The sequence below is a fragment of the Cyprinus carpio genome, chromosome B5 (genome assembly GCF_018340385.1).
Source record: "Cyprinus carpio isolate SPL01 chromosome B5, ASM1834038v1, whole genome shotgun sequence".
Taxonomy (NCBI): Eukaryota; Metazoa; Chordata; class Actinopteri; order Cypriniformes; family Cyprinidae; genus Cyprinus; species Cyprinus carpio.
Genome location: NC_056601.1, coordinates 34,244,954 through 34,267,520, shown reverse-complemented (window position 1 = coordinate 34,267,520; position 22,567 = coordinate 34,244,954). Strand labels below are relative to the sequence as shown.

Below are 22,567 nucleotides of genomic sequence, written 5' to 3'. Positions count from 1 at the left end.
CAAAAAAAGTTAATTAAACTAAATATTAGAGTAACGTACTTTAACTGCTAAATCTAATTATAGGATTAGGATGAGAATTAGGATTTATACTGGACATTTTTTCATCACTTGAGCTGGTTTATAATATTATAAATAATATAACAAAAGTAATCATCTGAGCAGTCAAAATAACATAAAACAAAAAGCATGTTCAGCCTTTATCAGGGATTTCACTTGCTTTGCATTTATTCAAATTCAGAAAAGCCAAAAACAAATCAGTTCATTCAATGCTATTAAAATCTGACTTTCACTCTTGTGCTACATAAAAAAAAAGAATAATAATTATATACTGATGCTTATGAATACTGAAATATATAGGATATAAGATAAATAATATCACATTCACTGTAGATATTTAAAGTGTATTTAGCATAAATACCATTAAAATTAAAGGCAGAAACTCTGTGAGAAAACAACTAAAAAAACAAAACATCATGCAATTTTAACTTAACACTTCTTCAAATCTTCAAAAGTTTCTTAAATAGTTCATACCACTTTTAAAATACTGTAAATAAATTGTATAATCAATAATAATAATACTTAAGTTAATAATTAAATAATTAATAGCTTTATGATGCTTGTCATTTGCATATGCTGATGAATCCTGCCTGTCATCTGTGGATCATAAAAACCATAAAGTCATAAAAAGTTGAATGATTGTGCAAAAACATCATTCAAGGGTGTGATATAATCTGAAACTGTCCTACCTAGAATAGCTGAGTCTTGCTCTGCTGTCAGTTTCTGATGCATTCCTGAGTCACTTTCTGATCTGTAGAAGCCTGATTACAGAGTATTACAGAGTTATAGCATCGATCCATGAAGGCTCAGTTTTAATTGAAGTAGTCTTTATAGTTTGTGATGCTGTATTTTTTGGTATCGTGAAACAATACACTTAAAGACCAACTAAGACAATACCAGCATCTTTTGACCTTTTCTGAGGCCTCCAGGGATGCTGAATCATCTTCTTTGAGTTGGCCGGCTCCCTGCTTCTCAGCATCATGTCCCTCAGACTCGAGTTTGATGTACTGAGCTCCCACACTGCAGCCCATGGCAGAGGGACGCTCGTCTCTCACAGGACTGGATGCAGCAGTTTGACGACTGTCGCGCTCCAGTTTGGAGGCGGCAGGTAGAGTGCAGAGAGATGGGCTGGAGGTGTGCTGGCCGGTCACAGGAGTGCCCACTCGGACTACGTGGACGTTGGGCAAGTCCTGGAACTCATCCACCATCTGGAACACCCTGTCGAGGTTCACATCGCCCCGCTGAGACTCAGGCGTAACGTGTGCGGGCCAGTTTGCTGTTTGTATGCTGTTGTGATGGTGGCTTAGTGAATAGTTCTGCTAAAGGTAATGAGAATTAAAATCTTTAAAGTGTTGTTGTATTACAAAATATCTAAATATTACAAAGCAATAAGACAATAGAATGAAAATAATTTTTATTTGGTATTTTGAATTTATATAATATATAATACTATAATATTAATATTATATAATATTTCAGATTTTCTTTTTTAATAAATGTGCAAAAATGTCAACAATTCTGCTATGTGTACATTAGTGAGGGAAAAAAAATGAACTTAAATGATTTTAGCAAATGGCTGCAATATAACAAAGAGTGAAAAATTTAAGGGGGTCTGAATACTTTCCGTACCCACTGTGTATATATATATATTAAAGAGTAAAAAATTTAAGGGGGTATATATATATATATATATATATATATATATATATATATATATATATATATATATATATATATATATATATATATACAGTACAGACCAAAAGTTTGGAAACATTACTATTTTTAATGTTTTTTGAAAGAAGTTTCTTCTGCTCACCAAGACTGCATTTATTTGATCAAAAATACAGAAAAAACAGTAATATTGTGAAATATTATTACAACTTAAAATAATAGTTTTCTATTTGAATATACTTAAAAAATAATAATGTATTCCTGTGATGCAAAGCTGAATTTTCAGCATCATTACTGCAGCCTTCAGTGTCACATGTAACATCCAGTCTATCACATGATCATTTAGAAATCATTCTCATATTCTGATTTATTATGAGTGTTGGAAACAGTTCTGCTGTCTAATATATTTGATGAATAAAAGGTTAAAAAGAACTGCATTTATTCAAAATAAAAAAAAATTCTAATAATATATATTCTAATAATATATTTTCTTTACTATCACTTTTTATCAATCTAACACATCCTTGCTGAATAAAAGTATTGATTTTATTTAAAAAAAAGAAAGAAAGAAAAAAAAATTACTGACCCCAAATTACTGACCAGTAGTGTATATTGTTATTACAAAATATTTATATTTTGAAAACATAGCTTTTTTTTTTTTTTTTTTTACTTTTTATTCATCAAAGTATCCTAAAAAAGTATCACATGTTCTGAAAAAATATTAAGCAGCAGAACTGTTTCCAACTTTGATAATGAATCATCATATTAGAATGATTTCTAAAGGATCATGTGATAATGATCCTAAAAATTCAGCTTTGCATCACAGAAATAAATGATAATTTAAAGTATAATAAATTTAAAAACAATTATTTTAAATTGTAATAATATATCACAACATTTCATTTTTTTCTGTATTTTTGATCAAATAAATGCAGGCTTGATGAGCAGAAGAAACTTCTTTCAAAAACATTAAAAATAGTAATATTTCCAAACTTTTGGTCTGTACTGTATATATATATATATATTTAGGTTTGTGGCATTCAATCAGAAAGATGAACTGTGTGATGTTTCTCACCGGGTAATAAGCATAATGTGAATATGGTAGAGCTGTCTGATCTGCACCTGCTCGATCTGCCAATAAAACCAGCAGTGCAACACTGACAAACTACTGAGAGCAAGACAAATAAACAATTGTTGAACAAAACGTTCACAAGCAAACATAAACGCAACAGTAACAGTTTTGTCTCAGAAGTTTCTCCTGAAATTAGGAGGATTCTGGTATCTCTGCAAATCTGAGCACACTGTGGAGATCTCAAAGTGAGTCCTTTTCCTGTGGAAAATACTGAAATACACTAAAAACACTATTTGCAACATTTTTAACAATAGCTTTATTTAATGAATTTATCTAATGCACTGTAGGACAAAGTAAGTCAGTACCTGGCGAGTAAAATCCAGGAGGATAGGACAGCTGCTGAGGTATATATTTAGGCTCCTGTGGGAACAGAGCACCAGGACCGGACTGGATCCTGTGAGGAGTGTTGTACGGATTCAGACGGATGACAGAAACCGGGATGCCTTTGTTAGAGTAGAAGGGAGGCACATCACTGTAAGGAAAGATCCAGGAGCGTGGAGGGATCGGGCTTCGGTCGGACACCCTCTGCTGATGGGACACAGAACCAAAGTGCTGATTTGGGTCTGCAAAACCTGAGAAGCACGTATAAAGGAGCTTTTGAGAAATTTATAGATCATTAAAAGATTTAAAAAGCTACAAAAAGCCAGTTTATTGAGGTGATAGTTCTGGCACTTCTTCCTAAGACAGTCTAGAAGTGTGCATGAGGGCCAGGGTCAAATCCTGATATAAAATACATTTTTATAATGAACCAAGCAAAACTGCAACAGAAATTGATGTACAGAAAAAAAAAAAGTGGAATGGGCTTAATGGCTCTTTTTGGGTTTCATGGAAGAAGAAAAAATCAACCCCAGATAAAAAGAACTATTAATAATAAAACTTAGATTTTCACTATAATAATAAAAAGCTTTCCACTGATGTATGGTTTGTTAGGAGGACAATATTTGTCTGAGATACAACTATTTGAAAATCTGGAATCTGAGGGTGCAAAAAAATCTAAATATTGAGAAAATCATCTTTAAAGTTGTAATGTTGTAATTTAAAGAATTCCAAATGAATTCTTAGCAATGCATATGACTAATCAAAAATTAAGTTTTGATATATTTACAGTAGGAAATTTACAAAATATCTTTATGGAACATAATCTTTACTTAATATCCTAATGATTTTTGGTCATTTTGACCCATACAGTGTATTGTTGTCTATTGCTACAAATATCCCCCAGCGACTTAAGACTGCTCCAGGGTCACTAATAACACTTATCTCATTGGTTGTATTGACAAATTTATATTTTATGAAGTTTTGGACAGATTTCCCTAAACATCCTAAAGCACACGTCTTTTCGTGGTTTTTTTAATGTTTCCCTTCTGATATTGCTGGTAATATTTCCAGATGAACACTTACTGGACTGAAGCAGCTGAGCTTTACCTGATCTCAGACTTAGAAAAAAAATCAGTGATATCAAATATGATCATCATGCTTTTGAGGAACGTTTATCTCTCAATCATGGTTGGATTGCATTGCATTATATGTTTGGATCATTTAAATCTCATCTTCCTAAGACATCTTATTATTAGAGTGACGACTGATATTTGATATCGGAAAGAAGGTTTTCTTATTATTATTTCACAAGTAACTCATCCAGACATGCATCACGTGTCTTTTTGAGGACAGTTGTTATATGCACATATGAAAGTTACACTGGCCTCTCTTTGCATCTGTGGTGTTGTGTTGAGACTGCTGATGGTTTCGGCGCGGGGGGCGACAGGTCACCTCCTCTCCGGCCTGCATCTTGGCCTTGTTACTGATTGTGAGCCTCTTCATGTGGACCAGAAGCTCTGGCCGACCCTGTTTGAAGGAGGGATTGTGGAAGTGGTGCAGGTTGCGGCGTCTGTCCTTGAAGGACCTGTCATAAACCTTCCGGAAGCCGTAGAGGTTGAGCTGCCGGATGAAGCTGGTGAAGTTGGTGGTCTTGAAGAGTTTGGCGTCTTGTCTGACCGGCGACAGCAGCTCATCCTCGAACCGCTGCTGGTCGACAATCACGCTCTCGCCATTCGGGCTCCAGAAGACCGAGTCGTTTTGGGGACTGTTTATCAAACGCCACAACTTAGCCGGGAAGTTATTGTAGTTCACGTGGACTTTGAGAAGAGACTTATCAAACTCCTCATCCATCATGATCAAATCAAACAATCAACCATTGAATGACCTGCGGATGATGGAAATGACATAAACATCACTAAAAGTCAATATAAACATTCAGTTACAACGTCAACACATTATTACTTTTTTAAACAAGTCATTAATTATTAACTGAGACGTCTTAAATTGACAAGATCGTTATAAATATTCAAGAAATAAAAAAGTTGTGATCATAATAGAGCACAATACATGTATATCATCAAAATCTATGAATCTTTGTTAATGAAAATCGATTAATTAATGTCTTTATATTTACTATCTTCTACCGCGGCCGTTACTGGAACCGTTATGCGCGTTCACATTAAACACATTTAAACCGCATCGGAATGAGGCTCACGTGACCTCTCAGCTCACGTGCGTTAACAGCGATCAGTACAGTTTGTTTACAGTCACCTTCTAACATTGCTTAAGAACAAATTTAGCTTTGAAAATATTTTGAAACGTCATGGAGTATTTAAAAAAAATATATATTACAGAATTAATAGGCTTTGGATTTTATTCATCAGATCATTTCCATCTCATCACGAAACTCTTATTTTGCAGTTCGTTTACATTCTAAAATTGCGTTAGAACAAATCTAGTTTGAAAAATATTTTGAACTGTCATGGAATATTTAGGAAAAGAACATTATGGAATGAATCGGCTTTGTGTTTCTATTAATTCGATCACTTCCATGCCATCATGAAACTCTTATTTTGCGTTCTTATTGGAATGGAGTAGGTAACGCAGCTCATTAGTCACAAACCACAAAACCTACAGATCAAATATATAAATGCAACTTAATGACAGAATCTGAATAAAACAAATATTCCACGCAACTATATTAAAAAAAAAAAAAACTAATATTTCATGTCACGGTCGAGCGGCGCGTATAAGTGACGTCATTAAACGTCGCCGAGTGTGCGGTTCTGGCTAGCGAACGCTAACAACTCGTCGTTTCGAGGCATATATTGTCGATTTTCTGGTGTTTATTTTCAAGTATATTTCAGCAAAGCAACAGGAATGTCTCTGGAGACTGTCCCGAAAGATCTGCGTCATTTGAGAGCGTGTCTTCTGTGCTCTCTTGTCAAGGTAAACGAGACGTTTATCAAAACAGACGCTTTCATCAGTAATATATTGACATATTTAGAGCAGATGAATATAGCACAGTATAACGTTGGCATACAGCTTTATAGACAGACTTTCTCTGTCGTATCACGATAATTAATGTTTTAGGACATAGAAATACCATGTTATGAATAAAACAATGATTCAATATCAGTATACCTCACACACACTCTGACTCACTCACACACACACACTTAATGTTTTAGGCACACACACACAACACACACACATATCTCTGCTGCACACTCAAATGACACAAAAACACACTCCCACACACACACACACTCACACACACACACACTCACACCCTCTCTCTCTCCCTCAATCACACACGCACAAACACACACACTCTCTCATCCCTCACGCACACAAACACAACACACACACTCTCTTCTCTCACTCACAGTCCACACTTACCCACACACACACACCCCACTCACTCTCACACAAACACACACACACTCTCTCTCTCACTCCACTCACTCTCACACACTCACAACACGACTCTCTCTCTCACTCACTCACACACAACACACTCACACACAAACACGTATAACACACACACACACACTCTCTCACTCACGCACTCTCTCACACACTCACACTCTAACACACACTCTCTCTACTCTCACACACCACACACTCTCTCTCTCTCTCTCACACACACACAAACAACAACTCTCTCTCTCACACACACACAACACACACACTCTCTCTCTACGCACACACACACTCTCTCTCTCTCACACACACACACACACACACGCACTCTCTCTCTCACTCACACACACTCGCACTCTCTCTCACTCACACACACTCGCACTCTCTCTCACTCACACACACTCGCACTCTCTCTCACTCACACACACACACACACACTCTCTCTCTGTCTCTCTCTCTTCACACACACAATGACACACTCTCTCTCTCACTCACACACACACACACACACACACACTCTCTCTCTCTCCTCCACTCACGTCACACACACACACACACACACACGATTAAATGTGAAGTATTAATTATAATTCATGTGGAAACATCATTCTTATTCCTACAGATATAAAACATCATATTTTTAGATGCAGTCGTAGGCATTACAGTAACAACCTTCTAAAACTGTAAAGCATCGTTTGTTTACTGTGGTAAATATTTGTAAGGGAAGATACTTGTCTGCTATGATCTCTGATCTTCTCTGGTTTCAGACCATTGATCAGTTTGAGTACGACGGATGTGATAACTGTGAATCATACCTGCAGATGAAGGGCAATCGAGAGATGGTTTATGAATGCACAAGCTCCTCTTTTGATGGGTATGTATTTCTATTATTCACTCGGATCATAGTTTACTCTCCCTCCTGTTGGTCTAAACATGGACGGCTTGGTTACTTTCATCCAAAAACATAGAGATGCTTAGCAGAGCTGTTCTTAACTCGTAAAAAGCACCGTTACGGTAATCCACACAGCTTAGGAAAGAGAATTACACTGGTTTGCAAAGTTCGGCGTGTCAGAATTCATAGAATATTAATTTTGAGTCAACTATTGCTTTAAAAAAAACACACGCTTGTTATATATGTTGGATTTCATTTGAGCTCTAATGTGTCTTCGTTATAGGGTTATTGCTATGATGAGCTCCGAGGACAGTTGGGTGGCAAAATGGCAAAGAATCGGTGAGTATTTGAGAGCGCTTTACCTGTGAGGTGTTCGGAAGCAGTCAGGTGGAGGTACTTTGCTCAACGCAAGCACTTATTTATTTTCTCAGGTAACTTCAAGCCAGGCGTCTATGCAGTAACGGTAACGGGTCGGTTACCTCCAGGTTCGTGTCAGATTTCGACTGTAAGTGAAGGACGTTGTGTATTTTGGGAGCTTGATTTTGTGTTTTGTGTCTCAGGTGTGGTGCGAGAGCTGAAGAGCAGAGGCGTCATCTACAGATCCAGAGACACGGCTGTTAAAACATGAAAACAGCACTTTATGAATCACATGCTTGTAAAGCTACACAAATAACCCGCTGTTTAGGGACTGGGCTTCTGTTATTTCATCTAATGTCTTATGAGTTTCTTTTTTTATTTACACTTTTTGTGTATTTGGATCGATAATGGTTTGATTATGAATAAATGATTATTCCATGTAAATGATTTAAACATGAATAAAAGCGTTTTGTTTCTGCTCAGCCTGTTTCTTTTTTTTTTTTTTTTTTTTTATTATTTAATGTTTTTTTAGTGTTTCTACAGTTAAAAAGGTCTTACAAAGTCTCTTCACCCTTCCACAAATTAAGGCCTTTTTAAAATATTAAATCAGAGCAGAAAGACTTGAATGAAATGAATATCTCGCACAGTATTTCTGTTTGTTTTCCGATACACATATATAAACATCCCTAAATCAAAATATATTACTTGTGAAAGAAAACAATGATATGAATTCTTGTTTTTTGAGAAACTTAACAAAAGTGAGCTTATGCATCAAACAAAAGCTGGCAGATATTTGTTCTCATTGTAATCATAAACACTTCATTTTGATCAAATGCTCAGTAAACAAGACTTGTAATATGGATTGTTGATATTTGTTGTTGTTGATTTATGAATATTTGGAAAGTTTTATTGGTATTTAGGAAGTTTACTTGGTAATTTATTTTTGTAGTGTGATCAGAAGTTACAGTAAACATTATTTTGATATTCGAGTGTTTGGAAGCAGAACTTTTCAAACCTTAAGCTTGTGTTATTTTAAAATATTTAAAAAGTATTAGAGATTGTATTTTAAAGCTTATACAACTCATTGTGCTTCTAAAATATTCACATTTAGAGAACACAATGATATATAGTTTTGTTCCCTTCAGTTTATTCCCTAAATGTTCTTTACTTGGTCTTTAAAGTCTTAAATGCACTTTATCAAACCAGCAGAAAGCCTGTGTAATTGTGAGAGGACACCATGAGAGGACGCTGTCGCTCCTCAGACTCCTGCTGACAGAACTCAAACTGACACAGACTTGAGAAACAGACAAGAGTCTCATCATCAGACGTGGAGCTCAGAGCTCAGATTCATTAATGGGGTTTACTAGCGCTCATATTATGGTTAGTGATCTAAACACCACACTAGACTAATACATCTAACTCATCCAAGCTGTTATTCAACGGACATGATGCACTCTTTATTAGGAAAAGTCAACATTTGCTGGACTTGGAGGATGATGCAAAACCAATTATATTTAAATATGATACATTTGACTGAAATATTATGCTGGCAACATATAACAACTTCCCCCACTGGATAATTTTTGGTACTTTCTTGGTATTTTATTTTTTACCTTCTTGTGGTATTCCTGCTCAAAAATGTAGAGCCTGCATAAACATACTTGTTATGCTGTATTATTACCAAATATTGGATTCAATGGTTTTATCAACTTATTGACAAAAGATTGAATTCAAGATTTAGAGCATTATGAGACTTGACACGGCAAGGGAACATCAAATTATCTAAAGGATTTTCAGTACAGCAAGGGTTAAAGCTGATAGATGGCTGAAATACTCCTCATGAACTGAGTAAATGTAAGGGAACAAGATTAAGTAGATCTGAATAACTAAACATTTACTCATTATACAGACCGTTTCAAAGCATGCTGGGAAGCTCAGATTTCCCCTCTTTGAATGCAATTTTTAATTGTGTCCAAAATTCCGAATATTGACATGGAATGTGTAATACCTTAAGTATAATTTCTCAATTTTCAAATTTTTAGATTGAAATTTAACAAAAATATTATGTATATTTATATATATATATATGATTTTTTTATTTTTTATATGATTTTATTAAGGATTTTCTTAAGGCATTTATTTTGGCAGGTCCAACTGAAAAAATCAGATAAGTGATATTCAGAGATTTTAAAGTAGTATAGTTATTTATTACTGTGATATTTACAAAGAATTTGTGAAAGTGCAAGCAGATGGGACATGAGTGCTTATGTTTATTAAGAAGACATGAATGTATTGTTGTGTCTGTAGGAAATTGTCATGTAATGCAACAAAGTGTCGCACTGTTTATCATTTGCATCATAAACACTGCAACTAACCTTAGACGAATGTGAGCTTTTTGAAAGTGTCTTTTTTTCGATGTCGATGTGGGAAGCGTGCTGGTTGGGCCTGATTTTTCCATGTTTGAGAAAAACACTTCACATCTCCACCTCTGTCACGTTTCAGAGGGAAACATCACCTCCTTCACACGAGCAAACAACAGTTACTGACTCACAAATGAGTCTTCACAGTCATCTCAGTCGTTTGATTGCAGCAGCACGCTGTCTGAGAAATGCTGCACTCACAGACTTCTTACCAGAAGTATTTTTCATGGTACATTTCCTGATGCTACATGATGTTAAACACACACACACACACACTTAAGTCACACTTCAAAATGTCTGAATGTTACTGCATTAGATCACAAAATATCAAAAAAAGAAAACACAAGCACACAGTTCAAACAAACCATTTGACAAGAGAGGCGAAAACATCATTTCAGCGTTTGAGTGATATTTCATATCTAATCTAGTGTGATTGTAGTAAACAAACAGCACTGTACATGTGACACTAGCAGCAGACAGGAAGTGGTTTGTTTAAACTGAATAAAAATTCTAATTGGAGCTCCAAATGTTACATGCTTGAGACAGACAACAGTCTGAAAAAGGACTAAATGTCATTTTGAATGTCACCTACTTAACATGAGGCATGAACCTCGGCGAGTGTGACTGTAGCTGGGCCTGAATGAATCATAGTAATTCTGTAAGTGATGGGGATCTGTACGGGTTTGACACACGGCCAGTCACAGACCTGCGTCACTGAGCTTATCATGATGTTTGATCAAGGTCATTATGAACTGACATGCAAAGCTGAATCAGAAATTGTGTTCATTTTGAGAGTGATCTTACTAATGTGCCTTATGATTTCAGAGCTCATTTACATCGATGGAGGTTTGAGTGCAAAAACTGTGTCAACATTTTTATGTATATTTTAAATACCTTTTAAGGTCCCACTTTATATTGTGTTCCTAATACCTGTGTACTTACATAGTAACTAAATGTGTACGTAGTATGTAACCACAGTGTAAGTACACATTGGTACATAGTATCTACAGCTGTGATATTTCTGTAGCTACACACATGTAACAAACCTCAGGATTATTTCTGTAGCTACACACATGTAACAACAGGACATTGGTAACAACACTTTTTTTCACTTGACTAAGTACTTGTGTAACAGGAATTATATAACTAGATTTTGTAACAACATGTATGAGAGTAATTGGAACCATTTGATCCAGGGGTGGAGATGGGTAGGTTTAGGGATATGTAAAGTGGGAGGAGTTGGATCTCGAGTTGGATTTGGTGCACCACTGTAATACCAGTGCACTTGATTGCTTAAATCCTTAGGACTGTCCACTATATTAGTGCTGTCAAACATCAATCTAATATCAAGTTCAAAAATTTTTTACGTGAAATATGTGTTACATGATATATATAAATACACACATGTATATATCTAAGAAAAATATGTTGTTTATATATTAAATATATTTATAAATAATAAAAATTATATGAATATACATATATGTAAATATTTTCAAAATAGACACATGCATGTGTGTGTATTTATGTATTCATAATAAATATACACAGTATGCACACACATATTATGTAAACAAAAACTTTTATTTTAGATGTGATTAATCACGATTAATTGTTTGACAGCAATAATGTGTGTGTGTGTGTGTGTGTGTGTGTATATATAAATTGTTATGTGTAGATGCGGTACTCGCACAATTTCAAAGTTTTTGTTTACATAGTTCTATATGTGCATATGTGTCCCATTTATTATTATACATGTGTACCTAATACCTGTGTATTTTACATATTTAACTATATATATACATATGTATATTCATATATTTCTACATATTGGTACATAGTATCTATAGCTCTAATGTTTGTGTAACTACCCACTGAATGGTATGTGTAAGTACAGATGTGTAACAGGACTAAGCACTTTTTGGTAAAGAAAGTGTTGCACTTTATATTAGATATATATATTTTATTAATGCTGATTTGCATATATATATATATATATATATATATATATATAAATATTTTGCTTCTTGTTATATATATTTAGTGTCTTGTTTATTTGCCTGAATATTACAAAATAATTTATTACAAAAAAAATTGCAAATGTCTTGTTTTTTAGCCTGAATACTGCAAAATAATTTAATATGATAAAATAATAATAAATAATATTAAGTTAAAATATATTCATTCACCCATATTAACAATATAACAAACAAGCTCTGTTTTTTATGCTGTTGCGCCCACCTCAAAACTGATCTCACGTCAGTGAGTTATGATGAGGTTCATCACCTATACAAATGAAGAAGAGAAAGTTACTTAAAATGAGGTAAATGAAACTTAGGAGTGAAAGTACAACTTCTCATTAGAACACAGACAGAAATAACTTCAGTGCTCTGAAGAGAAATTACAGACTGAAATGATGCAAAAATAAATGAGTGAATTAATTAATTAATAAAAAAAAATCATTACAGATCCTTCAAATCAATGTTTTGGGTTCTTTAAAACACTAAAGCAGATGCTTTTCAAATAACTAGAAAGTTAAAAATTATTTATAGAATTTAAGAAGGTTCTTATATTAGAAACACTTTTGTATTTTAAGATCTCGTTTAGATTTGGGCGAAAAAGCAGGTGATTTGTCTCCCCTCCCCAGTTTTGAGTTCTGTTGAGTTTAACCACAGATACATAACAGCGGCTCACTATGTAGGCTGTATTTGTGCACTTCAAAGTGTTTCGGGTTTGCACCAAAGTTTACACCCTAAAACATGGTGCAAAAACACACCCACTCAGTAAAAGATCCAGTTCAAAACCAGCAAGTCAGCATACGACCGAAAACCATTTACATACAGCTCACGTATATTACAAAATCCTAATTATGCAGACTGAATTCTGGTTTAAATACAATTAATGTAATGTACTTGTCTTCATGGTCAATGCTCTTTATTTCTTATGTTTAATTTGTGTGCACATAGTTACGAGCTACTAGAACTTGTTTTTTTATCATTTAAAAGCTAACTGAAACTAGCTCAAGCATGAAAATCCTCATGCTACACTAAAATGAGTTTAAAAACAAAGCTGAGTTTGTAAGCTTGATTGATAATCAAATAAAAGAGATTTGAAGCTCAGATCCACATCAGCTTCCTGTTTCAAGATCAACCGTTGAGTCTCGTCAAACTCAGATTGACCTGATTAAAAGCACGACTCACTTTCTACTGTACAAAAACTACCCAAACCTTCATGCATGTCGAAATATTTAACACTCATTGCAGTCATTTTTTTTTTTTTTTTTTTTTTACTTCATCAGAATGATAGGAACCTGGTAAAGGTTTTGCCACCTGCTATATGACCACAAAAAAATTTTTTTTACTTCATCAGTGAACATGAACTTTTGTACAATTTTTTTTTTTTTTTTTTTTGTGTAAAGTGTAAATCTTATTACTCATGTATGTTTTATATATTGTAGCTTAACATCAGCCTGCCCAGGGACTATGGGTGAAAATTAGCTCTTGAGCTAAAACCCGGTACTATGCATCTCTCCCTTTGAGGTTAATGTTTATTGTACGCTGTCCCTGTTTTCTTTAAAAAACAAACATGTTTATAAAAAAAAAAAAAAACTTATATATATATATATATATATATATATATATATATATATACACACAAATCCGATTCCAAAAATGTTGGGACACTGTAGTAATTGTGCGTAAAAAAGGAATGGAATAATTTACAAATCTCATAAACTTGTATTTTATTCACAATAGAATATAGATAACATATCAAATGTTGATAGTGAGACATTTTGAAATGTCATGCCAAATATTGGCTCATTTTGGATTTCATGAGACCTACACATTCCAAAAAAGTTGGGACAGGTAGCAATAAGAGGCCGGAAAAGTTAAATGTACATATAAGGAACAGCTGGAGGACCAATTTGCAACTTATTAGGTCAATTGGTAACATGATTGGGTATGAAAAGAGCCTCTCAGAGTGGCAGTGTCTCTCAGAAGTCAAGATGGGCAGAGGATCACCAATTCCCCCAATGCTGCGGCGAAAAATAGTGGAGCAATATCAGAAAGGAGTTTCTCAGAGAAAAAATGCAAAGATTTTGAAGTTATCATCATCTACAGTGCATAATATCATCCAAAGACTCAGAGAATCTGGAACAATCTCTGTGCGTAAGGGTCAAGGCCTGGAAACCATACTGGATTCCCATGATCTTCGGGCCCTTAGACGGCACTGCATCACATACAGGAATGCTACTGTAATGGAAATCACAACATGGGCTCAGGAATACTTCCAGAAAACATTGTCGGTGAACACAATCCACCGTGCCATTCGCCCATTCGCCGTTGCCGGCTAAAACTCTATAGGCCAAAAAAGAAGCCATATCTAAACATGATCCAGAAGTGCAGGCGTTCTCTCTGGGCCAAGGCTCATTTGAAAAGGACTGTGGCAAAGTGGAAAACTGTTCTGTGGTCAGACGAATCAAAATTTGAAGTTCTTTTTGGAAAACTGGGACGCCATGTCATCCGGACTAAAGAGGACAAGGACAACCCAAGTTGTTATCAGCGCTCAATTCAGAAGCCTGCATCTCTGATGGTATGGGGTTGCATGAGTGCGTGTGGCATGGGCAGCTTACACATCTGGAAAGGCACCATCAATGCTGAAAGATATATCCAAGTTCTAGAACAACATATGCTCCCATCCAGATGTTGTATCTTTCAGGGAAGACCTTGCATTTTCCAACATGACAATGCCAGACCACATACTGCATCAATTTACAACATCATGGCTGCGTAGAAGAAGGATCTGGGTACTGAAATGGCCAGCCTGCAGTCCAGATCTTTCACCCATAGAAAACATTTGGTGCATCATAAAGAGTAAGATGCGACAAAGAAGACCTAAGACAGTTGAGCAAATTGAAGCCTGTATTAGACAAGAATGGAACAACATTCCTATTCCTAAACTTGAGCAACTTGTCTCCTCAGTCCCCAGACGTTTGCAGACTGTTATAAAAAGAAGAGGGGATGCCACACAGAGGTAAACATTGAGATGTGTTGATGCCATGAAATTTAAAATCAACTTATTTTTCCCTTTAAATGATACATTTTCTCAGTTTAAACATTTGATATGTCATCTATGTTGTATTCTGAATAAAATATTGAAATTTGAAACTTCCACATCATTGCAATCATGTTTTTATTCACAATTTGTACAGTGTCCCAAGTTTTTTGGAATCGGGTTTGTATATATTAAAAAATAAGTTCACTTGAAATAATCACACTTGTGTACTCCTTGCGGTCTAAAATGACCATAATGTGCAATTAAACAAATATTAAATATACTGTCTTTGTTTGTACATTAATTTGAAGATTGAATGTGAAATGATTGCAATATAAAAGTATATTTTAAAACTTTAACGTTAAGTGGGATTAATCAAGATTAATTTCAGGAATAAACATGCAATTAATCTTTTTTTTTTTTTAATTGATTGACAGCACTTATTAATAATAAAGTATACTATGTACAGACAAGCAGATGAGTCCAGAATAAGAACACAATGTATTTAATTATGCGTTAAGTATTTTCCAAACTCAGTAAACACATTATTAATAAATCATACTGTGCACAGACAAGCATATGAGCCCAGAATAAGAACGCAATGCTTTTAATTACTCATGATTTGTGTGTTATGTGTTTACTGAGTTTGGTCCTTTAAAAACAGTGTATAAATAGGCCTACATCAAGCCACGTTAAGTGTTTTTCACATTAAGAGTTTTAGAATGTCCCCCGTGAGATCCAGTGTGAAGCACTGAAGAACACAAATGTCTCAATGATTGGTAATGATGAGTTTAAAGCTAAACAAAACAGCGCTAACAAACAGGAGAAACAGTCAGATTAGCTTTTCAATCTACAAATCGCCATCATTTACCATGCATTTACTATAATAACAACTACACCATGTATGGAGGCAGAAATGTGGGATATTCATATAGAATTTCATTATATTATTAATGTAGGCATACATTAAGGAATATACAGTGTTTTGTATTTTTGATTAAGCTGTAGTGTATGTGCATTAATACTGAATGTATTTTTTTTTTTTTTTTAAAAAATTGTTGGTAGAAATAATGATGGTTTTTTTTTATGGTTTTTTTGATTTTTTTGTTTTTTTTTTTTTTTAGTAATAATAGAAGGAATAATTATTTTATTCAACATAATAATTATTAGTCTGTTACAATTTTTACAGATGGTTCTGTTTTTGATAATAAAACCACATTTAACTGTCTGGATTCAACAACTTTTACTTAGGAGCAAAAATCTGCCTTTAAACTTGAAAGAATTAAAGATTTTAAATTTATCGCAATAATTATCGATATCGGCTGATATGAAAAATCATATTTTGATAATTTCTTATAGCCATATCGCCCAGCCCTGTGTGACATCAGTTATTTTTGTTTTCTTTGCGCACAAAAAGTATTCTCGTAGCTTCATAAAACTACAACTGAACCACTGATTTTATCGATGTCCTTACTGTGTTTCTGGACCTGAGGACATTTCAGTTGCGTTGCTGTCTATGGAGGGTCAGAAAGCTCTCGGATTTCATCAAAAATATCTTAATTTGTGTTCCGAGGATGAACGAAGGTCTAATGGGTTTGGAATGAAATGAGGGTGAGTAATTAATGGCAAAATGTTCATTTTTGGATGAAGTTTGTGCCCAAAAGTATTCAAGATATATGACAGTTTAATTAGCAAATTTCATTTTTAGGGTGATGCTTTTAAAAGTAAGGAACAAGTTAAAAATGGATCACAACTATTTCATAAAAATAATTTAGTATCATTAAATCCCCTAAAGGAATAAGTTAAAAATGGATCACATAATATATCAATATATATATATATATATATATATATATATATATATATATATATATATATATATATATATATATATATATATATATATATATATATATTTATTTATATATATATAAAGTGCATTCATTTCATAAAAAAGGTCATTTTTGACCTCCATGTAAGCGTTATATTGATCTCTGCATTGAAAGAAACGTGGTGTAGGATTCACTTTGAAACAATTTTCACTCAGAATGTGTTTCACAAAATTTCACAACAAATATAAAGAAATGGCAAGTAACATTAAATTTATTGTGGAATTCAAAATTGTGGAATTAATATATATATTATGTGTGTGTGATCCCACTTGTGAATAAGGATTGTGTTTTATAATGTACAGAATCCATCAATAGATAAAATGACAGTCTGAATCACTTATCAAGCAAATCAGACCAAATGATTAATCATATCATGTTACATCATATCCTCCGGTGAAGCAAAACATCTGAAACGCAGCATCAGTCTACACACACACACACACACACACACACACACACACACACACTATGTTACATAATATCCTCCAGTTGTAGGAGATCTCTGAGTGTTTCAGTCACACAATCTTCAGTTTAAAGTCAGAATGACGGCCGTCGTGTGTGACCTCATCATGACACGTCTGCCAGAGCGGCTGCTATTGGCCGGTTCCTTCTATGGCCATATTTGGAGACGTGCACACTAGTGAGTGCAGATATATGATTTAATGAATGTGAGAGAACTAAACTCATCTTTCAGTGTGGGTTGTCTAAGCGGTTTTTGCATAAGAGAGTGATCTTATTTGTTTTGTGTTCCCAGCAGGTGAAAATAGTGCATCTGATCACTTACCAAAGTAACAGCTCACTTCCAACACACTTTTCAAAAAATAACAAAATACAATTGCAAATTATTTGCTAATATCAAATTATTTTGTAATATTCTTGCTAAAAATCAAGACACTTGCCAATTATTTTGTAATATTACATTAATTTGTTTTTAATATTCAGGCTAAAAAAAAAACAAGACACTTGCAAATTATTTTGTAATATTAAATGATTTTGTAATATTCTGGCTAAAAAAATCAAGACACTTGCCAATTATTTTGTAATATTAAATTATCTTTTTAATATTCAGGCTAAAAAGACATGCATGTTATTTTGTAATATTAAATGGTTTTGTAATATTCAGGCTAAAAAAACAAGACTCGCAAATGATTTTGTAATATTAAATGATTTTGTAATATTCAGGCTATTCATTTGAATAATTTTAAGATACAGTGTGTTGATGGGTCTTTACATTTTCTGTAAAGCTGCTGTGAAACAGAAAAAGGCTGTCATGCATTTATAACAACTTGACTGATCTTTGCCACAATACCACTAATGAATATTTGAAGGTGTTAATAGATGTTTCTCTTTCTCACGCACACAGCGGCTCAGAGTCATATTTTAAAACCAGAGGAAGTAACAATCAGTGACGCCATCATTTGCAAAACACTGGTCAGCGGTCGGTTTTGAGGACAGTTAAGACGAATGAAGGAAACAAAGACACACGGGAGGAGAGCAGGGGAGGGGAAGCTGCTGCCAAACCAGATAAAGGTCTATCAGTCTAGACAGAACAGCCAATCAGCTTCCAGCACGAGCACAGGTCACTTCCTGTTCAGACTGATCTATACATTGACCTGTTACATGAGCCATCACAGGTGTGAGAATCAGATAAACTATCAACATAACCACAAACACCACACTGTCTGCAATAAATCTATAGATTGCACATCTCAAACCCAAGTGTGTTTGTGCTTTACAATATTGATCTGTTTATATATATATATATATAGAAAGTGTAACTTAAACGAGTGCATCCAAATAGGCAGCTTTATGCATTAAGATCAACATGCAACTCATTTTACTCTAATAATGGGATGTATTTTAAAGGGAAAATCGATGTTCAGCAAGAAAAAAAAAAAAGTATACATATATATATATAATCCATCTTGAATGAAATGGATCACAAATAGTTAACTGGCATTAAAGTACAACATTTTACATAAAACAGCCACATAAAACAGTGAATAATTAGCTGAGTATTGGTTAACACTAACCAAAACTGTTTTACAAGTTGAGAAAAACATTTATTCTTCATAATAATTTGCACTAATGCACTAAAAATCGGGATTTCATTTATATTGACAGTGAATTAAGTTTGAGCTATTTTTAATTGCTGTAGGTGATATTCTGCTCCTATATGGACTCACTCCAGGAAAAGTTAAAGAGCAAAAAACCTGCCGTCTGTGACACAATTAGACTTCAGCAGCCACGAGAAAGTGGCAACAGACAAACTCTCACTCTCCTCACACTCTGTTAACTTGTGTTTTCCTCTTTCTCAGTATTTCTAGATATATGGGGGGAAAAATACAAAATAGCTGCTTCTCAGAGCATCTTTCTTCAGTCTGTTTAGCATAATGATTGTCTTACTGACCTGCATGCTGTGTGGTGTCTAAATATGAAAGTGCACTTCCTGCTAGATTAAATCGTGACCCATTTTAAATTGCACACAAACCTTTTTATGTTTCTCATTAGCCAATTTCTGGTTAGTAAAATTCTATTAAACATGACTAGGTAAACTAGTGATATCTGCTACAGGGTTATTACAGTTACCTAAAACTAAAACCATAAAAAATAAAACATTTTTGTTATTTTAAATAAAATTTAAAAACATCATTAAACTAAAATTAAATATAAAATTATTGAACTTAATCTATTTTAGATATAACTAATAAATAAAACATTAAAATAAATGCACTGTATATGCATTAAAATAAAATAAAGAAATATAAATGTATTTAATCTATTTTAGCTAAAAACTAATGAATAAATAAAATATTGTATTAAAAATAAACCAAAATAAAATATATACAATTATTTTACTTTAGCTATCTCAGCTAAACTAAATGAAATAAAATATTTTATTAAAAATAAATTCTTAAAACTATACAGACATAAAAAAATACTAAAAACGTAATCAGTCTAGTATATTCAGAAAAAAAGAAATTTAAACATACTTAAACAAACTTAGGCCTATGAACAGCATAGTTTTGTACATTTCAGAGGTTTCAAATTAATATTTTTAATATTTACTTTTAACATAAAAATATCTTAATATTTAAATATATTTAATATATATCCAAATATCTCATCTTAAAACAGTATTAATATATATATTCGATATTATATATGTATTTTTTTAAACATTACATTCTCAACACTTTTTTCTCTTTTAAAAGACAAAGGCATTAAAACTGGCGGGTAAATGTGTCATAGCGAAACCAAACGAGACGAGAGTCAACTTCAGATCACATCTCTCTCACCACACCTTTTTCCACTCTGCTTTTTATAATTGTTGAAAAACCATGCGGCTCTGACCTCAAACACACACACACACACTAAAAAAAAAAAAAAAAATCCCCAGCTTGGCTCTCGCTGTGTCAGGTTGTCATGGTTGCAAACAGACTTTGAAAGGCCAGTCTGATAACGTGAGCTGAGGAATTGAAACCCGGCCGGTGTTCCCTCTGTGAAATTAAAAGCTCAGGGCCTTCACACCGAGCTATATCTGATGCCCTTGTTCAGATACAAAGATTTAAACCTGCAGCATCATGTGCATGTCAATAACCACTAAAGCGACAGAGCAGACCTTCTTAAAACCACAATGTTCCAGAGTTCTGGGTTAAAAATCACATTCAGACATTATTTATCTCTCCTTATATTCTCATTAATCGACTCCTCTTCAACCACAGCTGTAAGACTCATATGCACGCATGCAATCATCAAAATACATCTGACAGCAATAGGCCGTTATTAAAAGCTTTGTAAAATAAATAAGAGACTTCATGCAACTGCTCAACAGACTCATGCATGCACGCCGAGTTCTTTGCAGGTGTTGCACACAGGAAATAACACGCTTGAGTCGCTTTATGGCTCCTTCCTGTGCCTGATCACATCAGATCTGCATTTCTCCTCTTTTAGTCAACTTTACTTCATTTTAGCACACTTTCAGAACTAATAACCTGGCTGTTCCATTAATAAACTGAGCGTACTGATCTGGATTCTACTTTGAATGTGATCCCAGTCTGTCAGACACAAACTCCTGGCATCGATTCTCCCGCACACTTTCCTCAAACATAATCTTGCACTTCCCTCTGATGGGGATTGAAGAGACATGCTTTGCCGTTTCCCCTTGTGTTGCAACTGTTAAGCAATGGGAGAACAAACCAAAGAGCTCAGGAGAACAGAAAGCAAGATAAGGGTGAACGCTGACCGGGAAATAGTCATCTAGCACATTTCTGTTCATTTTAATGTTCATTTCGACCATTTTCCATGAACGTTTGGTGCCCCAATTTTAAATATTTGGTTACATCCTTAAGATGAATCATTTGTATTTGAGATGAATCACTTGTACTTAAAGATGAATCATTTGTATTCAAATTTCAAAATGAATCATTTGTATTTAGAGATGACTCACTTGTATTTAAACATGAATAACTTGTATTTTAAAAATACATTGCTTGTATTTTAAGATGAATCGCTTGCATTTTAAGATGAATTGCTTGTATTTTAAAATGCATCACTTGTATTTTAAAATGTATCACTTGCATTTAAACATTTATCATTTGTATTCAAAATGAAACATTTGTCTTTAGAGATGACTCACTTGTATTTAAACATAAATAACTTGTATTTTAAAATGCATCGCTTGTATTTAAACATAAATAACTTGTATTTTAAAATGCATCGCTTGTATTTAAACATAAATAACTTGTATTTTAAAACGCATCGCTTGTATTTTAAGATGCATTGTTTGTATTTTAAGATGAATCGCTGGCATGTCAAGATGCATCGCTTGTATTTCAAGATGCATCGCTTGTATTTTAAGATGCTTATATTTTAAGATGCATTGCTTGTATTTTATGATGAATCTCTTGTATTTTAGGATGAATCCCCAGTATTTTAGGATGAATCACCAGTATTTAAGGATGAATTACTTGTATTTCAAGGTGAATCGCTTGTATTTTAAGATGCATTGCTTGTATTTTATGATGAATCTCTTGTATTTTAGGATGAATCCCCAGTATTTTAGGATGAATCACCAGTATTTAAGGATGAATTACTTGTATTTCAAGTTGAATCGCTTGTATTTTAAGATGCTTGTATCTTAAGATGTATTGCTTGTATTTTATGATGAATCTCTTGTATTTTAGGATGAATCACCAGTATTTAAGGATGAATTACTTGTATTTCAAGATGCATCGCTTGTATTTTAAGATGTTTATATTTTAAGATGCATTGCTTGTATTTTATGATTAATCTCTTGTATTTTAGGATGAATCCCCAGTATTTTAGGATGAATCACCAGTAT

At 33.8% G+C, this 22,567-nt stretch overlaps 2 protein-coding genes across 3 annotated transcripts; one reads left to right on the top strand and one right to left on the bottom strand.

The window, feature by feature from the left end:
- Window positions 1-208: 208 nt before the first annotated feature.
- Window positions 209-5,416, bottom strand: hsf5 (heat shock transcription factor family member 5). Its single transcript, XM_042723279.1, is given in 8 exon segments — window positions 209-654; window positions 747-818; window positions 969-1,373; window positions 2,807-2,875; window positions 2,877-2,896; window positions 3,169-3,435; window positions 4,567-5,066; window positions 5,316-5,416. Coding segments are annotated over 6 exon segments (1,275 nt in total). The 5' UTR covers window positions 5,036-5,066; window positions 5,316-5,416; the 3' UTR covers window positions 209-654; window positions 747-773.
- A 519-nt stretch (window positions 5,417-5,935) lies between these two features.
- supt4h1 (SPT4 homolog, DSIF elongation factor subunit) lies at window positions 5,936-8,338 on the top strand. Of its 2 annotated transcripts, XM_042723281.1 has the most exons (6): window positions 5,936-6,130; window positions 7,375-7,481; window positions 7,783-7,838; window positions 7,931-7,984; window positions 8,060-8,133; window positions 8,164-8,338. In XM_042723281.1, the coding sequence occupies exons 1-5, from the start codon at window positions 6,062-6,064 to the stop codon at window positions 8,125-8,127; spliced, it is 354 nt and encodes a 117-aa protein (XP_042579215.1). In that variant the 5' UTR covers window positions 5,936-6,061; the 3' UTR covers window positions 8,128-8,133; window positions 8,164-8,338. The 2 variants fall into 2 exon arrangements, with proteins under 2 accessions (XP_042579215.1, XP_042579214.1); XM_042723280.1 differs by having other exon boundaries at window positions 8,060-8,338.
- Window positions 8,339-22,567: the final 14,229 nt, after the last annotated feature.